The sequence below is a fragment of the Aythya ferina genome (genome assembly GCF_964211825.1).
Source record: "Aythya ferina genome assembly, chromosome: 4".
NCBI lineage: Eukaryota > Metazoa > Chordata > Aves > Anseriformes > Anatidae > Aythya > Aythya ferina.
The window spans coordinates 35038981-35060962 of record NC_140300.1 but is presented as its reverse complement, the minus strand read 5'-3'; the positions used below and the strand labels follow the sequence as shown (position 1 = coordinate 35060962).

The 21982-nt window shown below is 37.9% G+C and overlaps 1 protein-coding gene across 1 annotated transcript in view; it reads right to left on the bottom strand.

Moving 5' to 3' along the window:
- FAT4 (FAT atypical cadherin 4) overlaps nt 1-21982 on the bottom strand; it is a 142315-nt gene that overhangs the window by 45426 nt on the left and 74907 nt on the right. The window contains exons 3-6 of the mRNA XM_084518475.1: nt 21070-21331; nt 18143-18493; nt 12966-13888; nt 12042-12216 (exon numbers count right to left, since the gene is read on the bottom strand). Of these exons, the coding sequence (XP_084374601.1) occupies nt 12042-12216; nt 12966-13888; nt 18143-18493; nt 21070-21331 (1711 nt within the window). The remainder of the gene's footprint in view (nt 1-12041; nt 12217-12965; nt 13889-18142; nt 18494-21069; nt 21332-21982) is intronic.

Genomic DNA, 21982 nt, shown 5'->3' with positions numbered 1-21982 from the left:
GAGAAGGAGCAGACCTTGGGAGCCTGCTCCTTGGAGGCCTGTGGTGGAGGACAAGTTGCAGGACGAGGTTATGAGAGGCCACCTCGGGCTCATCCAGCTGTGGGCCGCAGCTCCCCTCTCTGCAGGGAATGTTTGAGGAGGTGATGTGACAAAATGGCAGCAGGGGACCATGGGGTGGGCAGGGAGCAGCAGAGGGGCAGGAGCTCTCTTCTCTCTTACCCTCCACTTCTGCCTGCTTCAGCGAGGCAGGACTGGCAGGGATCGCCAAGCGCGTCTTCTGCCCCATCCACCAGTCCTCAGTTGCGGCTGTTGGCCACAAAAAGAGGATGATGCTGGAAATGTGCCACTATAGAAGTTAAAACTGGACCTAAAGAGAAGTTAGAGAGTAACTAGAAGTTAGTTGCTTCAAGAAGTTTTGGGAAAAGATGATGTGCTTGGAAATCCTCTCAGCAGTGGGGTACTGCATGGCTTATGGCACAAATTAGAAATAGGAGACTGTGCTCAGAACACTATCCACAAGTTGTTTGAAGTTTTAATGGATCCTGGGTTTTGTCTGTGCCATAGTTAGCACAGCAGATAGTAAAACTATCATTCCTTTCAGAAACCAGGAACACAAAGTTTTTGCCAGCATTAAAATATCAAAATTAAGTGCTAGAAAACTAACAATAAACTTAAGTAAAAAACTAGAGATACACTTTGCTAAGAAAAAAAAAGGATTAAAATTAAATAAAATGAATCTAAACAACTAATCCAAACTCATACTGCAGGCAGTTTACCATGTTTTGTGGTAAATTAAACACATCATTATCCTGAAAATTGGAAAGCGATTTAACAGAAGTGGAATTTTTGCCTCACTGAAATGTGTTGCTTTGCAACAAAGCGGATTTCACTTCTGCAGTCAAACACTCAATGAATGAGTCCCAGGGCTAGAAGCTGTATGTGTTATTACAGAGCACTAACTTTTTCACTCAAGTAAACAAGGCCTGTCTCATAATAAAGCAGCCAATCTTTCTATCTGCATTGAAATGCAGATAGAGTGTGCTGAGCCTCACACAAGTGAAGAATTTTAAAATAAACATGCAGATAAAGTAAGTTAAAATGCAACTAGTTGATTTTCAGTACAGAAGAAAATGTACTTGAAACATGGATGAGCTTTAATTAATTTACCTGGAACACAAGAGTATATGCAAATGAGCAAAATGAGTAGTTAGTTTTACAAGTTGCACCACAAATATTCACCCTTGCTGGATATACAGACTGTACTTTGCTTTCCTCTTATTTGTTTTTTCATATATGCTTTCCTATTAAATCTTAAAAGGAAAAGCTGAAATACGAGCTTAAAAAGCATGTGTAGTAAGAAGCTTAGAAGTTAGCCCTACTGTCATTCATTTCAGCAGATGAATGGCAAATGAAACCACGCATGTGCCCAGTTTTCACAAATTTCTGAAAGTGTCAGATCTGAATTTTAAGACAGATAAGTGGGTACAAAGCAGCAGCATTTACACCTCAAGCTTCCCAAAGCTGATTTAACTGAACTTTCACTTCATGAGAACAAGGGAGCTGCTGGGGTAGCTCTGTATGTCTGCTAGCATCACCCAATGAGAAAAAGAGACTTTCCATTACTGCATCAGATATTAGAAATCTTAACATCTTCCTTCATCCTCCTAGACTAAAGAAGCTGGGAACAAACAGACATAAATTTGTGAATACATCCATCATTTCAAGTCATCAAATATATTTTTTATATACCTTCACAAGACAGAGTACAGGCTCTTTCATGCAATTACAAGTTCAGCCCCACTTAGATACATACATGTGCACACACATCCTCAGGAATGTTTTGACACCATCTTTATCTCTATGAAAAAGAAATCCGTGTCCCAAATAATGATGCATTACGGGCTTCCTCAACTCTTTCTATCCACACAATTTTTACGTTTTGATAATTGCCTATTTGAATAACTGCACTCTATGGATTCTCTAAGCTTTGCAGTTTCATAAAAGGGGCAACACTGAACTGCAATATACTATTCAGCTACTTGATAGCTGATTATACTATCAAAAGAGTGGGACTTGTGTGCACAGTTTTAAGTTCCTCAGTGTATACACATCTTCCCCTTTCCTTTCTCTTATCCTCTGACCTGCTCATCAGAACAAGTTACATGCAGTTGTTTACCAACAGAGAAAAAATGCTATTACAGAAGCAGACCCAGCAGAACAGAAATAAAGACTGAAAATAAAACCTACACAATAAACCAAAAGTACAGTATGCCCCAACTTCAAACTGTTCCATGTAACAACCTCGTTCTACACCCATCCACATTATTATAAATTTATAACTTATTCAGCTGAAAAACAGTAGCTGTTATATTCCTTCAGTTAAGCATTTTTCCCCCATTGCTACTTTTGTTTAGCAAACTTTAAAATTGATGAAGGAAAGGCTGAAAGATTCTGGTTGCAGAATGCAGATGGATGCTGGGCTTCTGATATAAGCAGATGGCAGCAACTCGTGGCTGTCAAGTTTTGTTTGCCTTCCACAAAAGCCACAACCATTTATCTCATGTGCTGTACAACCCTCCAACCCTCGACAAACACTTGTAATCTGTTAACATCTAAGGTACAGGTCACTCACTGGGGATGGTGCCTAGAAAAGATCCATGAAGCTACCACAGGTTTCTTTGCAAGAACTGAACTTAATTCCAGAGCAAAAAAGTGCCTTCTTCCAAGTAAGTTTCACAAGAAAAATCCTTAAGGCCAATTTCTCACAACTGAATATAATGCTTTTAACAAAAACTGGTACAGGACTGCTTTTAGGGTGCACCTCCATGTTTCCACAGTGCACGCAGTTCTCCAAGGGGAGGCATGACGGTACACACTACCAGGGCCTCTGGTGACTGTAGCTAGATTTAAAGAACAACTTAAAAGAAAGGCACTGGGATTTAAAAAAAAATATTTTCTTAAAACCACCAAATTACTTATCCTTATTATAAGTTATTGCTGTAAACAGAAAAAACAGAAAAGCTGGCTCCTGCAGGGACTGCTGACTAAGTCATTTTTTGACTGCTTGTGACTCTTGAATATCCCACAGCGAAATTCCTGTAATGCATGATTTTGAATTATGCTTTAAAAACACCCTTTATAAATAGCAAAGATTAACCAGCAGGATAAGTGTTCTGGCCATATATGCATGTTTTACTGATTTTATCCTTGTAATTAAAGCTTCCTGAAATTGTAGATTTGTTGTTGAAGAATCAGTTAGCAAACTTTCAATTTGTGAGGTGTTATATTTGATTTAGAAAATAGTTTAAGATCATGATGACTGGAAAAGTCTTAGTATTTATCAAAGGCTGAAAATTTTTCCTTCCATAGCATAGTGACTACTTTTGTTATCTTACTGTTTTGAAAAACAAATTATATTCAGCAAACTGAGCACATTTGCAGTAGGATTTCATATAACAGTGATGTAAGCAGGAGGGCAAACATTTTACATTAATTTTCATTTCAACTCTTGTTCCGAGCTAATCATAGCAATATGGATGAATGAATAGATGAGAGGAGTGTAACAACCTCAGAATTACTGAACTAAAGCTCTTGTTTCCTTGAAGTTTTTTATTGACTGCTAAATCCTAAAAATTAAACATTATATTCTTGCTTGGTTTCCAGTTTATATAAATGAATTTTATTTTTTTTTTCTTCAAACAGATATACCTACTTTTTCCCCCTCTAACCTGCAACAACATTTTAAGAAATAATAATAGTAAAGAAAAAATAGCCAGGAAAACACTGAAGGCATCTTAAATGTCTGACAGTCTTGTTCACATTCATTTGGATCAACAATGCACAATGTTTTTCCTGTACTGTGAAAAACTCAAAGAAAATTAAACTGCCTTGGCATATTTCCGAAGTTCAATTCTCGTTTTTTCATCACTGCCCTTCTATACATCCACAACCATTTACTGGTAATCAGCAGACATATATACATGCCAGTCCAACATATATATAATAAAATTGTATTGCAATGGTGGTGGGGCTGAGAGAAGTAGATCTTAAGATCCTACAAGAGATGACACCGAGGATCAAGAGAATATCTAGCTTGTTTAATGTGCTTCATGCTGATTTGAGCAGGATTGACTGCTGGTCAAGCTGGTAATCCAAAATCCATAAAGCACGGTGGTACTTTCTGTTTGACCAGTGGCAGAAGGAAACCATTGCCAATGGAACCAGATGTGAACTGGGAACATGGTCACAGTAGAAGCACAAAGGTAGGTGAAATATATTCATGACAGACAAGAGAAGCAAAAAGTGAGAAAGGGAAAAACAAGGGAAAGAATACAAAGCAAATAAGGAACTTAAAAAAAAAAGTTTGTATTAATCTTCTTTGGCCTATGAATAAACATTTCATGCTTGAATCCCATTTGCATTTGCTACATATTACAGTAGGTGTCAATGAATCTTTTGTGAACATGGGCTGACATTCAAGAAACTAAAACAAGACACAATTGAAGAACTTGAGAAAATAATGGTGTTTCAATGAAAGCAAGAAAAGTATTTCACAGCAGTGCAAGCTGTCTAAAAAAAAAAAGCATGGATGGAAATAAAGGAGAAGAAACATCCCTACTAAGTAGATAAGCTATTTGAAAAACTGAGTGGTAAGAACTCTTGGAACTATGTCTTCCATACAATACAGTACATAGTACAGTCGATCCCAGTTTACCGTAGTTCAACACTTTTATTGTTAAAATTTTAAATATTTTCTGTCAGTAATCAGATAAATTTGCAATACTGAGTTAAAGATGATGCTAAATGCTTTTATTAAATAAACCCTTTAAAAAGAAGCAGAAACCAGCTTCAACATTTCATGGCACATACATGCCTTGCAAAGCTGTTATTTGTAGCCATTTATTTATTTATTTATTTATTTTCTCTGTTATTTTTACAAATAAATACAAGAATATTTTATAAATATTTTTGTGGTAAGAAATCCTGTATAATAACTAACAACACTGAAATACAGAATATTCCTCTTTCCTTCATTTATAATGCAATAACCTCATAGAGCAAGCAATAACATCATCCACACTCATTATTCATTCTTTCTACATGGCATCAAATTATATTCATTAATAGATACGGGAATTCTCACGACTATTTTTGATGAAGCAAAAGAAGTATATTACCTCTAACCCAACCAAAACCAGAAGACAATGAAATGGAAACCAGTTCATTCAACAACCTTCAGCTAAAAACAGATGATCTCATTTGAACTAAACCTGCCAATGACTTGCTGGGTTCTCTATCTACAATCTCAACACAAGAAATGTTTGAATGGAGAGGCACGTACTTAACTGAGTACTTTTCTAAAAGTAGCAAAAGTATGCCTGAACTAAAGAGGATAAACATGTTAACACACATTTCTAACTCTGCTTGCCTTGTCCAAATAAAATCCGCCATCAGCTGAAGTTGATCTCAAAGATCTCTTCTGCCTGTGATTTTAACCTAAGTGAAAAAGTAACTTTCCTTCTTTTCATAGGTATTTTAGCTTGTGCTGACCAGCTTAAGCCCTTTGCCAATACGAACACACACCTCTCCTGCACCCCACCCTATGGAACACATACACTTGGATTTAGCCCAGAGACTCTCGATGAACTATTTTGAAAAAAACTGATCTAATAAAGAAGGTTTAACTTGAAATAAAAGACCAAAATCCTCAAATGGTATTCTGGGGCTGGATTACACATCTTGTAGGGCAGTTCTCTGAAGGGATGGGCTAAAGCCTCATCTCCTCTGGGGAGTAAATATGTCACATCGTATAGACATGAATACACTCTCTTCCTTGACAATTACTCCCTGGGGGACATCCAACTGACTTTGCCTTACTCCTGCTGCCTAAACATCTTTCTGAGCCTGTTGGCTTCTAGAGAAAAATTAAAACACTGCCAAGACTTTCTAGGCTCTCAGAAAGGGTAGGATCCTGCTATTAGCCTCCCACAAGTAAAAAAAGATGCTATTGATTTTCCTCTCTCCTGATTTTAGATGATGGCAACACAAAATAAATGCTGCAAACTCCCTGATGAGACTGCTGCCAGTTGTCCTCCAGTGTGCTTCAGAAATAAAGAAATAAAAAAAAATCATGCAAAACTACTAAAACAATAGATTTAGTACCAGTAGCATAATAGTAAAAATAATACAACTAGTAAAATAGCAAAACCAGGCTCAAAGTAGATAGTATTGGCCTGAGGAAGAGCTTCCCTAACAGCATGGAAATAAATGGGGCTGGGATAGAAACCAACATTCATTGTGGAACAGCTGTAGCATAAAACAGAGCAGAGAAGAGAGCATTCATTATGTAAACTGCTAAGCACCAAGGTAAGCATATGTCAGCTTCATTTAGCTCACCAATGGCCGAAGTGATGTGCATATTTAGACGTAACATATAAAAACATGGAAAACAGGCCACTTCTAAAGGAGATTTTTGAGTTGTTTGTTTGTTTTGAGAGCACCAAGATTTAAAAATAGTTGAATTTGTTTTAAAAATACAACTCACTCTTTTAAGGCAACATCTTTTCACACTGCAGACTGCCTGTTAAGTAGAAACACAGTGTATGCTAAAAAACAGGATGAGTATAAATGTCTTTAAGCCCTGTCATATAAATCTCACAAAATGTTAACCCTTGAGACTCTTTCTTACTATTACTAGGAAATAAAGAGGCTGAAGTTTTTCTAATTTGAAAATACAGTCATCCTTTACTTGTCACCCCAAACCAGGAAATACTTCAAAATGTGTCAAACGAAAGAGTGAGAAGAACAATACAACTGCATTGTCAGATTTAATTTGATTTTAAGATTGAAGAGAACCAAAAGCATATGTCAAATGAGAATTCCTGAGAAGGATATAACCTCTATGTTTGGTTGCCCTCCTGCATTCTTGAAGGAAAGAATGCATAAGTTGAGGGCCAACATTTTGTAAAGAAAAAACATATGGTTGTTTTTTTTCCACAGGCCAGCGAGGTATACGACGATCAGATAACTAAATATATTTATCAGTCCACTGATTTATTTCTTTTAGAACTATCATCTAAATCAGTAAATAGGTTATTTAACAAAATAATTAAAAAACATACAGCAACGCAGCTAATTAGAAACATCACACTGTGATTTTGGTTTTATTGTGGCAACATGCCGTTCTGTTCAACCAAAACAGATATGCTGGTTGCAGTTTATTTAAACAGTAGTCCTGGGCAGCTAGCAGGTTTCCAGATGTGCTACTCTACCTCCCTGTGACCAATACATAAAAGGAGGAGGACTGTTGGAATGCTAACATTTTCTCCAGAAAATGGCTCAAAGAGTTAAAGCCCCGGATGATAAAAGCAGCTTCACCAGTCCTTGTCACGCTGCCAGGACTGAATGTTTACCCATTGCTGTGTCCCCACCAGATGGGGTGAAAAAAATAATTTAGAAAGTCTCTTTTCCCAACCATTTTGCCACGAAGAAGGGTAGAGCTAAGCGAAACAAATGATTTATATGGTAGAAACAGTCCTGTAAAGACACATTCAAATAGCTGCACGTAGGTTTCTTGGCGTTTATGTTAGCAGATATTTTGGGGGAGCATGTGCAATTTAAACACTATCGTGTTATTCCACAGTCCATCATTTTGCTTGTCATTGTATTTATAATTCACACACTCTGGTCTACAGCTTGTGCTGCAAGAGGGGCTCTAAATTGGGATGGGTGAACTTTGAGGTTGAATTATGTTTTATTTCTCAAACAAAGCCACAGGTGTACAGCTCCGGAAGATGCCTTGTGCCTCTCTGTAAAACCCTACTGCTTAGAGCAGAAGTCTCCTGATACCAAGCAGTAAGGTGGAAATGCAAAAGTGAGGGAAGAGGCTGAAATCATGAACCTTTGTGCAGGCTGTGTCATGGAAACTGGGCATGAAGCAGACTGTGTGGCCACAACTCACTGTGTCATCTGCCACACTCATCTAAGCACCTGAAAACATTTCATCAGTCTTTGCCCTCCCCCAGGGGAAAGGGAAAACTCTGTAGACCCAAGATCTACCTAGAGGACTAGGTGGAGGACAGCAGGTCAAGGAATAGCTGGATCAGAGCCAGGACGATACATAGATCATGACACTCGCTTCTGGTCTGAGAATAATCCTTGGGAAAGCATTTTTCCGACAAGTGCCCAATTCCCATCACTGGTGCAAGCTGTCATGACAGCATTCCCTGTCTCACCTGCCCAAAACTCTTATGAGCGGCTCGGCTCAACTCTTAATACTCAGTAACTCATGAACTCTTCTCATATGTCCTGGACCAAAATACAGGCTCCAGGAGAGCATGCCTGCACGGCATTTTGAAGCCTAGAGGCTAGCACAGGCACCCGATCCCACGCAGCCCTGCTAGCTAGCTCATGCTTCACATATGAAGGCTGATGCTTTGCCATGTCGTAATCCTCCATCTGCTACAAATAGACTCAGGGTACATCCCACCAGTATGTGTTACAAAACCCATAAGGTACGGGGTGAAGCAATGTGCATGAGCAAAGTGTCTATGCCTTGTAGAGAGACCATCGATTGTTTTCAATATATTAGACTGACACCTCTACATAAAAATAATTTTTCCATCAACTTCTCCATAAACATTATAAAAGAACTATTAGAACCACAGTCACAAACTGATGAACTGATAATAAACATAAGTAAGAAATCCTTGTTTATGTTTAGGGAGATCAGGAAGACATCCAAAAAGTTGAGAATCCATCAGTCCTTACGTCTAAAGTTGCTTCTAAGCATGTATTGCATCTGATTCTTTGAAACAAAGGGAAGAATTGGCATAGACTTCTATAGGAGTAAGGTATCATCCTTGAATGTTTTAAATTAGCCAGTGCAGCATATGAAAATTGAGATGTAGATCCTAAAAAGAATGGGAAGTGGGCTGGACGAAGAATTTTGCCCTTGATGTACTACCCAGACATTTCCAGAGCTAACTGCATCTGGATGTCTACCACGATTTTTATCTAGAAAAAAATAAAACTAAATAAGAGGCACCATCTATGGGCAAGCCTGTTGCTTGGGCTGCTAAAGGCAACCAGAAAGACTGTTTATTACAGCTAATAAAAGCCATACTCAAAGTGCAAAGTAGAATACCTTTCCCTTGATTTATTTTCGGAGATAATACAGATGTGGATGAATTCAGACACGCCTGCCTTCTTCAACATTTTGGCAGGCACTGCTTTCCTATAGAGGAGAACAGTTCTGTATGTGTGTTTCTCACTGAATTTACTCTATGTAGGATTCTGCTGTCTAGGAACAGAAGCATTACCTAACAAATTCAAGCTAAGATATTAGAAAGAAATAATTACATTAGGCAAAGAACTGTACATGCCTGTGAGAATATTTTCTATAAATGTTTATCAGCTGCTCAAGAATGTAATATTTAAAACACTTTTCTTACACATTTCACGATAGTGTGACTGCTATAATTTTGGTAGTACAGCCAGAACTACCTTATTTAATGAATGCACCAACTAGCAAAGGTCAGTATGTTAGCACCTGGAAATCCATCACAAACCCATACTGGTAGCTTTTAAAACACCTTGTATATTTTAAAGTAATACATTCTTCTTCTGATAAGCTACAACTCGTTTTAAAAGAGGCTTCCTCCTCCATAATATTTTTCTAACTCGGCTGCCAAATGTCCACGGTAGTGCATGTACATTTGACATAAGATAATGTAATATATAGTAATATAAAATTTGAGACACAGCTAGACAGAGATCTCAGAGTCTGTAGCTTGGTCCGTTTGTTCCACCTTATTGTGACAACCTCACTCCTTAAGAGGCCTCAAACGAATTATATGCCAGAGTGTTCTTTACCACATAGACTGCTGAACTCAGTATGACTAATTTAAACATAACAGAGATCCCATAGAGTTTCCTCAGTATGTAATATATTTAGAGTACTCAGAGTACCTGTTATAACTGTGGTCCACAACCTGCTTCCATGAAATAAAGGGATGTTTTGGCATTGACTTCTACAGGACCATGAGATTTTCCGTGGTGCTTTAGTTTAGATAAATCATAACTAACAGTTTTAAATGCTTTCTTTGATAGTATGAATTTAGGGTATGTCTCCAGTCTGATCAAAAGTTACCGTCTAACTTTATTCACAGGGTTGGTAAAAAAATATAGCAAGTCATATAAAGCCTATGCATTAGTCAGGTTGTAAACTTTTGCTACTCTAGATAACATACTCTATCTAATATTTAATTTTATATAATTAATTAATTAAATATTAATTATTTTAATTATTACTTATAATTAATTAATTGTTTTAATTAAATATTTAAATAAAGCAAATACTCTAAAACAGTTAAATTTAAGTTACTATTTAGCAACTGTTTCTGAACACTTTTGCTAGCATCTTTTAATATTGACAAGAGGGAGTAATATCTTGTGATTTAGCATTATGATAACATAGCTATTATTTTATATAAAAAATATTCAAATTATTCCTAATCAGCATAATACCTGTGTTTTTAAACATAGGAACTGATGAAATATGCTGCTATTCTTGTCAGCTACTTAAGGCAAAGGCCCGATGAACACTTCATGAACTAAAATCTCCTCTGGACTAGTTGAAACTCAGATGTCTCCCAACCCAAATAAATATTTTCATTTGCTATGGTTGGGTTAATTTTGGGGGGGATTTCATATTTTTTAGTAACCAGAGTTTAGGAAAAGATTATGCTATTGTCAAACTTTTGGCTTATACATGGTACTAGGCATAGGGTGAAACAGATTTCTTGCTCCTTTTTCTGGGAAGAGTAATAATTGTTTGCCACTTGACACATCCCTTATCAGTTCAGACATCATGTATTTTTTGTGTAGGGCTATGTTTTATAGGGTCCTAATAGATGCCCAGTCCTGCTAACTTGGACTGGGACAGTAAACAGGCATCAAGGATCTGATTTCTCTTATATCCAGCCTCAGCTTCTGAAGGAACAAAAGGATATTCAAGCCCAAGCACATACAACTCACAAGTGAGCACTTTGCAGCTATACTTTACACTGGAAAGCCAGTGTAAAAATACAATGCAATATAGCATATCTAGCCAAAGTAAAAGACAAATGATACGTCAAGTCCTAAAACTGTGTTTCACAGCTTCAGCTGTGCCCAGACTGTGAAATACCTGAACACTGCTGCAATAGGAAAATATAAGCCATAGATATTGTCACTGACATAAGATCCTGCACACAATATGGCAGAAAACAAAATTGCATCAACTTGTCAACAAGTTAGGATTGCTTCTATTTTTATTATTAGAAAGTAAGAACATATTCTGCAATAAATTACATCCCATCAGACTCTGGGGGACTGGAGATCAGTCCAGAATATGATGAAGAATGTCTTTGTTACTAATATTCATACCCAAATCTGCAACCAAAATTTTATGCTCAGACACCTAAAGTAAAAATGTGATTAATCTTCATAACAAGAATTCATGTCTGTGTTTTAAACTGAGGGAACTTAGTATACATTAGGGATTTTGGAGCAAACGTAAGACTGGATGCTGAGCAAAGCAGAAAATTAAAATGCTGAAATCTAAATTGTCATTACTTTTCAGGGGTAACATTTCAGTAAGATTAACTGAGTAGTCCATAGCTGTTTTCTGGCCATTGATTTGACCTGTCTGCACATTTCCAACGACAACGTTATACAGTTTTTCATTGCCGTTCATGAAGCTGTCATGACCCACATAGGATCACTTACTACTATGGGGGAAAATAAACCAACCCGCCTAAAGCTGTAGTGAGTCCTAATATCGTGCAACTAGACATAAGGATAAAATCCTGACTTCCAGAAACTGAACTCCCTTTGACAACATATGAGCCCAGATTTCACCCCAGAGACCTAAACTGAAACTTGGGTACAAATCTCCATGCAGTAAAATTTCAGACCACCATAAAAGTATTTCTTTTACACCCAGAACACAACGTTTTCAAGTGATACAAGATTTAACCAGAAGAGATTGCACATTTTACCTGAATCAGCAGCGGTGATGAGTAAAACATACTGCTCCTTCGTTTCTCGGTCCAGGCTCTGCACCAAGCGGAGCTCTCCACTGGCTGAGAGAATAAAGGCTCCTTCTTCATTTCCACCCACGAGAACATAGGTAAGCTTGCTGTTTAGGCCTTGATCATCGTCCCTTGCTACAACCTACAATAGCAACACAAAGATATGGGGAGAAATATCAGTATCTGGTAAATGCAGGGTCTGTACAATTTTATTGGGAAGGAAAAAGTATTCTCTATGACATTAATCCAAATTAATGGACTGATTTAAACCCAGTGCCTTAAGGGCTATTATAAACTAGCTGTAATTGTAAAATGACTTAACACAGTGGTGATGGACTCAAAAGCGTTGTTTGAAAATTTTTAAATAGTTAATTACTTATTTTTCTCTAGCATAAACATAGTAAAGGCTGCGCTGGGATATAGTGAAAACCGCAGATGATTTGGTATAGGCTGGGCTGAGTATCAAAGAAAGCACTGCATGTCCTGCCGTCTGAATCCATTTAGTGCTCTTTCAACATTTGGATCAGAGCCTCATCCTATGTAGGCAATGATCAGATTGAGAGACCTGTTGCATCAAAGTTGAGCCTGAGATGAGGGAATATACTAAACTCTTAAAGTCCCAGTGTACATAGGAAGATAGGTCAGGTGAAAAAAATGACGCAAAAAGACCCTTCAAAGCCTAATATAAAATTTTGGTAAAAAACAACTAACAAACAAAAAGGAAAACAAAACAACAAACAATTCATATTAGATTACAGCCAAAAGAGAACTTTTCAATTTTTTATTTTATTTTTTTTTAATTGTGGAGGAAAGACACTACATATTAACAACATATCGTAGGGCTCACTAATAATTGTAGCAAACACATATTTATTTGTTGAACGTACTCACCTGAAGAATGACTTTGGGAAGTGTCTCTAAATTCTCAGGGACATTCACAGAGTATGGAGAAAGCTCAAATGTGGGAACATAATCATTGACATCCTTCAGAATAATATTGACTGCTGTGGTGTCAGTCCTTGGGCTGCTTCCACGATCGGAGGATTGAACAGTCAATGTATAGGAGGGCTTCTTCTCTCTGTCCAAAGGCTTAGCAACTGTTATCACTCCCGTCACAGAGTCGATGCGAAACTCATTATTGGTATCTCCACTCACGATGGCATAGCGGACTTGCCCATTTGTACCCTCATCTCCATCGGTAGCAAGCACCTGGATTATATCTGTCCCCGTTAAAGTATTTTCTCCCACCTCTACTTTATAAAGCTTTTGTGCAAAAAGGGGGTTGTTATCATTAATGTCGAGGACTATAACTACCACATCTGTAGATGAAGAAAGGGATGGCTGACCCTTGTCTGTAGCCACCACGGTCAATGTGTAGTTGGACACAGCTTCTCTGTCAAGCTCCCCAGTTAGCCTGACTTCCCCATCGATAGTGCCAATGCTGAATTTGTTTCCCAAAGGCCTAAGCAGACTGTACTCAATGTAGCTGTTTGGACCGCTGTCAGGGTCAGTTGCCTGTGCTTTGAACACAACCGTATCTATCGGCGTGTTCTCTGGGATGTAGGTCAGCTTCGGAGAGATAAAGCTGGGTGGGCTGTCGTTCACGTCTAGCAGAATAATTGAAACCTGGGCTGTGCTTGTGTACCTGGAGGCCGGAAGAGGGGCCATGTCATGGACTTGCACGACAAGGTTATAGAAAGACTGGCTTTCCCGATCCAGAGGCTGTTGGATGCTCAGCACCCCGCTGCTGTCGATGCCAAAATGTCCTGCGCTGTCCCCAGAGGTGATGCTGAAGGACAGCTGCGAGTTGGGGCCTGGTGGAGTGGGAGAAAAAAGGTAAGAGCATGATTTAATTTCACTGAACTAGATATAAATGTTTCTAGCCTCATTTCCTATCTAAATAAGGATTATATGATCATGCTGCCTGTTCAGCTTCCCCATCATCATTTTTGAATCCATCAGCTAATTTCAGGCGAGTTTCATGGTGGAACAGAAGCCTTTGAAATAATTAAATTCTGACATGAGTTGAAGAGAGACAGGGAAGGATGTTGCTAATTAGAGGGAACTAATTAGGGCACTAATTAGTGCCCTACTAGAGCCCACTGAGGGAATGGCCATCAGAGCTTGTCTCTGTACTTCTTTCAGCAGGAGCCACGTGGTGAGAACATGTGTACTTTGTTCCATCTATGATGGTTATGGACAAAGGATTTAAAGTGTTTTCTTTCAGAAACCAAGCCCCAAAAGCTCTGCTTCTTACAGAACAGTCTTTTTGCTCCTTTCTTCCCATTTCTAGGCTACAAAGTTATCATTGATTTAATTATTTTATGAATTCTTCCACCCAATTAAAAACAAACAAAAAACCAGAAACTGCCATGCCTCGATGGAGCAGGCCAAGAGTGAATACAGTGGAGAGGTATGCTTACCATACATGGAATAGTGTTCAAAAATACCAGATGAACAGCCTTCATCTTATGACTGAAACATAACTAGCAATTATGGTCAGGGAGTGATTTATAATTTTGGTAAGGGAAATGCATTGTGAGTCTTGACAAGGCTACAAAATGTCCCTAAATATGCCATACAGTCAAAAAAAATATATATTACATATATACACACTTTTAAATATAGTATACATTCATGTTATTAATATTTTAATTAATTTTGATTTTTTCTTCTTGTTTTGGGTCATGAAAAATGTGATTTATGATTAGCAGATTAACAAAATGTTCACTACTCATTTACCCCTCAAACTCACGTTTTCTTGCAAAGAAACCAAGCCACCTGATTAAGCAGCTGATTACTTCATTGTGCATTTAGTCATTTTTACTCAGGAGCTCTTTTCCCTCCAACTGAACTGTTTAGGTATCAAAATTACCCCTGTATTTGATTTTTTAATCAATGGTGTTTACTAAGCTCAGACTTGGGAACTCTAGTCCTACTTGCCTTTTAGAGTGGCTACTCTAATCGGCATCTTTCTCTTCTTCTCTTGTAGAAACTTAATTAAAAAGTAAATAGAACCAAACATGAAAGACAAAATATTTTAATACAATTTAAAAAAAATACACTTGTATGCCAGATATTAGTGTTTCTATGTTACTTTGACCAAGTGAATTACTGTGAAAATGTAGTACTATTCTATTTTTTGTTCAGTTGTACTTTAAAATGATCAATTATAGAAGTCTTTGATTTCAGTAAAGTACTTTCTGGCAATTCAAGATTTTGACGACTGACTTTGGAAATGGGTAGGAATTAGATCTTAAAGAATAAAATTTTTTTTTTACTATTTTTAAATACATTTTTTTCATTGTATTCTATGGTGGTGTATTCCTACTAAATTTACTACTTATTCTTTATCTCACCTCCATGTAACTTCTCATTCCTTGTCCTGTATTCTCATAGGTCTTAACATTGCTAATGTTTATATAGATTAAATTGTGGTTCTCCTGAAGCAGAAGGAGATTTTCCTAAATATCACTGGAGCTGGGACTGCCACTTGAACTATTCTGTTTCAAACAGCACACAAATCTGGAATTATGTACCTCATCCACCCTCTCTCTCCAGGTTAGGAGCTGGATTTTTCTTATGGTGAATGTAGGGGCATCCTCTTTGCTTAGGTTTAGGCTTATTTCATTCCAGTGTTAATACAGTAAAACTCTGAGTAACAGCTCAGACATGAAGCCACCAGTTTCCATGATGGTCTTTTAAAGATCTTGTTTCTATTTTTCTTTATTTAATGAGACAAAAAAAAAAATCCTACTTTTTTATTTATTTTCCATAAATAAAAATACCTATAGTCTATAGGTATGCTATAGAGTCTCACTTCCTAGTCTAAAAGGGAAATTTGACAGCTTTTGCCATCAGAAAAATTTTAACAAACTGACATGTGTGCTTTGTCCCAAGAAGAAACACTGATTTTTCTGTTAATTACATATGGAAATATATATATATATATAAATATATGAGTCTCAAAATGAATGTATCTAAGGAAACCGAGTCATTTATTGTTCTGTAGATGAGCTGATGTTTACTATGGATTTGTATGGTTCAAGCTGACATAAATCGCAGTGGTGTGTCAAACAAGAAAATGACAGTGGAAGCTGTTTCACAATCACAGTGAATTTGTTCATCAGTGTTTATCCTAAAGCAACAGGTATATCTCATTAGGAAACAATGTGTTTTCAGAGCTATTTGGGGATCATGTAACATAATCAATGAAATCATATTTGTATGCACTGTCTGAATCACATGCAGTGCAGTATAATACTGGTTATTTCTGTACTCCAGATAAATTCAAGAAAACACAGGATAAAAGGTTTGGGGCTTCAAACAAAAACATAAATAGATGACCACATTTGCTAAAGTTGCAGTTCTGTTGGGGTTGCAGTTCAGCCTGGCATGTTCTTGGAATGAAATTTCTGCCCTATTAAATTTTAAATCCAGCCTGTTAGAAAAGTCAGTGTGACAGAAAACGTAAGAGGCAAGATATCTGTCTTACTTTTCATGGCATTGCTCCTCAAATGCTCATTTACTTCCTTCCTAATTGAGTGCATGATGAATGTAAAATGATACGTCAGTGCTATGACAGATCACATCCATTGCATGCAGATGGAAAATAATGTATGAGGTGCAAGAAAAAAGGAAAACAGACCCATAATGGCTAAGTGAAATTAACTGTCAAAAATGTTTGAAGCCAAGCATCATAATCCTAATTTTTTAAAACTTTTTCTTTTTCCTTGTTTGGTTGTTAGGGTTTGCAGTTGTTTTTTTCCTTCTTCATTTTCTACCCACTTTATATTGTGATGAAGTCAAAAATATTCGGAGAGGAAAAGACAATCTATAAGAGGGGATAGATGAGACACAAACCCATTTCTATACATGCCTGAAGGAGCAATAACTTCCCTGTATATGTAGATGCAAGTACAAATTCCTCCTCCAATATATAGTTAGCTTACAAAAAAATAAATCTTTGACAAGAGTGATGAAGAAGAGATCCATACAAGAACAGCCAATATCATGAAGGTCTAATTTCTAGTTTGCTGGCTTATCTTATGGAAACTTCTCTCTCTCACTTTCTCAGTTTGATCTCAAAAATAGTTGTACAACCCTTTATCACTGAAAGCACTATCCATCAGCACTTGAATGTTCCCACAAAAATGTCCGAGTTTGAACAAAGCATTTCCTGAGGAAAAAAATGTTTCACTGAACAATCTTGATGAGCTCTGTTGTTATACATACATAAACTGGGGTTCCTTGAAGCATGTATATGCTTTGTTCTTGAAGCCCACATTTCAGTATAAGACATTACAGGGTTTCCTGAGCCTCCAGTTGAGAGAAAAGTTTGCTTAATTTGTCACAAAATATCCTTCACCTGTAAGTCAGTGTGAGTGCTATAAATAACTTTGTATTAAGTCACTCTGAGTAATGTCTATGGACACTTAATGTGCAGTATGTTACGGAATCACTTTTATGTATTTTATGACCATATTCTGCAATTATTCTTGTTTGGGCATAAATTATATGGCAAAATGCTTAAGCAAGCTATAAAGATCATATCTTTAGCACTCCAACACATTAACACCTTCTAGATGTCATAAATAATCCCCAAATTAAAGCTTATTTTAAAGAGAAAATTTCCCATGATCTCTTTTAGTCAGTTTTTAAACTCTGCTATCCATACCCTGTAGATCACAATCCTCTTAATGATATACTTATAAATTATAGTACAGTTCAGGAAATTAAATAAAAAACAAACCTGAAAGCACATTTAGGTCTTATTTAAATGTGCAACCTGAACACCATAATTTGTCTGCTGGTGCTTAATTCTTGAAACTTGCTCTAGATAAAACACAGCTTCTCTGCAATTCATTGCCACAACAGCAATATGAAGCCACCCTCCTAAACCTGATGTGAAATATGAGGAAAATTACCTCTACTTACACAGCATGCAGTAATTGTAAGCACACAATGGCGTCCTAAGGATAGCCCTAATTTGCCCTTTCTACTTGATCTGCTAATACACTGCTAACATGAAATATGCATTTATCATCAGAATATAAGGAAAAGCCTACCATCATCTGCATCTGTGACACTGAAGTTGAGAATAGCAGACCCAGGAGACAGGTTCTCCATCAAAGACGTACTGTATGAAGCCATGCTGAATACTGGCGGGTTATCATTTATGTCCAATATGTTGAAGTACACTCTGATGGTAGTAGATTGGCCTCCTCCATCTTCTGCACGGACGGTCAGAATATAATACTGCTGCACTTCGTAGTCCAATGCACGAGTCAGGTTGAAGACTCCAGTAACGGGGTTCAGGAAGAACGTACCCTCTTCATCATCTTCACTTACAGTGTAGGTGATTTCTCCATTTATACCGGAGTCATCATCTGTGGCTAGGATGGCTGCCACTAATGAACCTGCACAGCATAAGAGTGCAAAACAAGTCACTCACAAAAGGCACGTCACCAACGTGGGCACGGGGTGCTCATTAACAAGCATTTCTGTAGAACAAAAGGTGTCGGTTGGTAAACATTCAAGCCTCAGAATTGTATGCCTAAATCTTGTGACAGCTTTTTCAACGCTGAGAGGAACAATATTCAGTATGATGTTTATTTTCAATGGCAACTAAAAAAAATACACCAAGAAATGGTCAGCAATATTTGGTTTTATCTTTAAATGGGAGCAGTTCCAGATACCAGCTGGGGCAAAAATAGCTGTTCTCCTTTTCTGTATTTTCTTTCTGCTATTCAAAGGACCTTTTTCTCTCCACAGACAAACACAAGTTCTGAAACCTTCTATATACTTCTTATTAAATGCAGAAAACTGAAATGTCAGTACTCACACCAAAAATCCCAGCCCTACTTTTTGAAAAAAAGTGCCTTAGCAGGGTAACTGCGGTTAGAAAGCCAGAAACCTTATAGGGGTTCATTCTTCAATGTTTTTTGAAATTCAACTCCTTATGAATTTGTGCCATTGTTTTCGTTTCTGCATAGCTGCATTCACATGACTGACCTATCTTACTAAAGTTTGGAAATTCAGTGTCAGTTTTTAGTATATTGAATACTAACTATAATTAAGATCAGCTCATTTCCAAGAAAGTTAATCATTTAACTTCTTTTTCCTGGAACCAGATGAATTACATTTGCTCTAGCACAGTTAATTATTTTTGAGCAATGTGACAACAAAAATTGCTTATCATCAGGATGAAGAATAGTGCTACAATTCTGTTTAATCTAGCTGAATATTCTGGTATCTTTTCCATACATTTGATTACCTAATGCTTTAACATTTCTGATTGCATGCTAATTGGCAAAAAGGGCTGTTCCTAAGCCGGATCGGATCACCAACCCTCTCGCGGGCCTGCAGCAAAGAAGGATCAGAGCAGTGCTAACCTCTGTGCAGCACACAGGGGTAGGGAAACACAGCAAGGACCCTCTTTGAGGCCCCAGGAAGGTGCAACTTGCAACCACAGCTGCTGGGCTGCAAGTGGAAGGGGAATACTCACTGCGCATACCCTCTGGGATAGAAAGCAGACTCTCAGAGGGGAAACCTCACACTGTTTCTTCCTTCTGCATGACTTCACACAACTGGCCTGCCACCACTAAGCCCAGTATAAGGCACAGATCTATACCCCACATACGCAATTAAGGAGAGAAGCTTTGTCTCAACAGGGAGGGAAATATGCTCGCCATTTAAAGGGTTATTCCTGCTAAAACAGACTGAGCCTCAGGACTAGAACTGGCAAGAGAGAATAGCATAGCTGGGGATCAGCAACCAAACTGCCCAATGCTACGCAGATGTCTTGTCTCGATTACTTCCAAATTCCTGAAGCACAGCTGACTACAGTATACTGCTTTAACGTAAAACACCACTGAATTTTGGAACTGTCACTGTGGGACAGAGCGCAGAAGCTGGAGGCATGGGGGTAATCTCCGTTGTCCCAAGCTGAGCCTCCCACACTCATGAGTCTAAGCCCTAATAAAAGCTTCAAAGCTATCACTATGTAATTTACATCTCCTTTGTTTGTTTATGTTTTAGAAAAAGTTTCTAAGATGCTTCAGTAACTAATAAAGCAGATACTGCTTTTATGAAAGCACTCTGTATAGAATACTGGAAACTATTTATTGAGAGAAATATTCATTTCTCATCTTGACCCACAATATATAGCACAGCTTTGAAAAGTTTTTGTTGTTGTTTGGTTAGTTGGTCTAAATAGTTTCTAGCTTAAAACCTAACCTGTAAACATCAAACCACTATCACAAATGAAACAAGTTTTAAAAGAGGAAAAGAGCAACTCAGAAGGTTTGCAGTTAATTCTAGGAATCTAGGAATTAATTATCTAAAGGTCACATTTTGTACAAAAAGTCGTCAAAAGTAGGAGTCAAAGACGATATTAAGAAAATATGATGTTAGGATTAGTAACTGAGTGTGTGTCAGAAATACTATTGAGAAATCAATGTATAAAATATCAGCAGCTCAATGGCAACCAATTTTGTGATCCTATCTGCAATGCATTCAATACTCGCATCAACTCTGCATCTTTTCCGTAAGAGTATAGTGTTTCCATTCTGTAAGTTTTTCCCTCTATTACTTTCCTGTTTTTGCTTTGTTTTGTTTGTTTGTTTGTTTTAATAGTAGCACTCAGAGGTTTCCACTGTCATACAGGCATAATTCCTGTTTTGCATCTAGGAACTAAGGTTTGTTTTTGTGTTGTTGGCTTTTATTTTTTTTTTGTTTTGTTTTGAGTGGCAACTATTTCTCTATTTCCCCAAAATAAATGTTACCCTATTGTACTGCACCAGTGATACTGATTTGCTAGCAAGCAGACTTTCAGCATGATGCAATTCTCTCTGTCTCTCCATCCCATCTGAGAGATGCCTTTGACCACTGCTGCCTCCTGGACTAGTCAGAGAGGTTTTCTTTCTCCTTCTCAAGTCCCTCTGGATGGATGAAAAGAAAATTTCAGTCAGTTTTAGGGTCATTTCCTATTTACCTGGGGTGGTATCTTCCGGGATATCAAAGGAATACACTGGTTTGGAGAACTTGGGGATATGGTCATTAACGTCACTGACAGTGATGTTTATTCTCATGTCTGAGGACTGCAGGCCATCATCAGCACGAACCAGCAAGGAGTACTTGGAACGGCGCTCTCGGTCCAGGCGCTTGGTGGCTATCAGGTCTCCTGACTCAGGGTCAATGTGGAAGCTATCATCTGCACCGCTGATAATAGTGTATGTGACAAGGGCATTGGCTCCCTAAGCAAAAACAGAAGTGGTCAAATCAAGTTATTTGCCAGGAAAACCACATCGTAACTTTCAGTAAGGCAAGAACCGTTCCAGTAACTGCACTTGGCGAAAATTTTCAGAACAGTTTCCTTTAATAAACAGCCTTCCTGCCCAGTCTCAGCTTCAGTCCCCCAATACAGATGCCTACGCACACAGTTTTTATTTATGAGACGTGAAATGACGAGATTGTTCGGATAGTTTTTGCTCCACTGTTCATAAAAGGGTTTCATCCAACCAAGACCACAAAGCTCTAATACCTGTTTTAACCTCAAGCCAGCATCAGCAGGCAATACTACACCTTTCCTCTACCAGTGACTAGTGTTTATTCTTCTTTTAAATTGGAAGGTGAAATTAAATGAGCCTGTTGCCAGTGGGCACAACTCTGCCCTCCTTCAGTCACAGGAGGTGGGGTGTGGAAGGAGGAAGACAGGGAGGCATGAAAAAGAGGGAGCCAAGCACCAGCTCCACCAGGTTCTGGTCAGGAGAAACTCATGGGAGCAATGACTGCACAGGTGTCATACAGCAGCCCCCAAAAGGTCAATTTATGCAAGGAAATGCATTCATCCCCGTGAATAAGCAGCCCTGAAGTGACAAGTCATGTGTCACTGAAATCACAGTTCT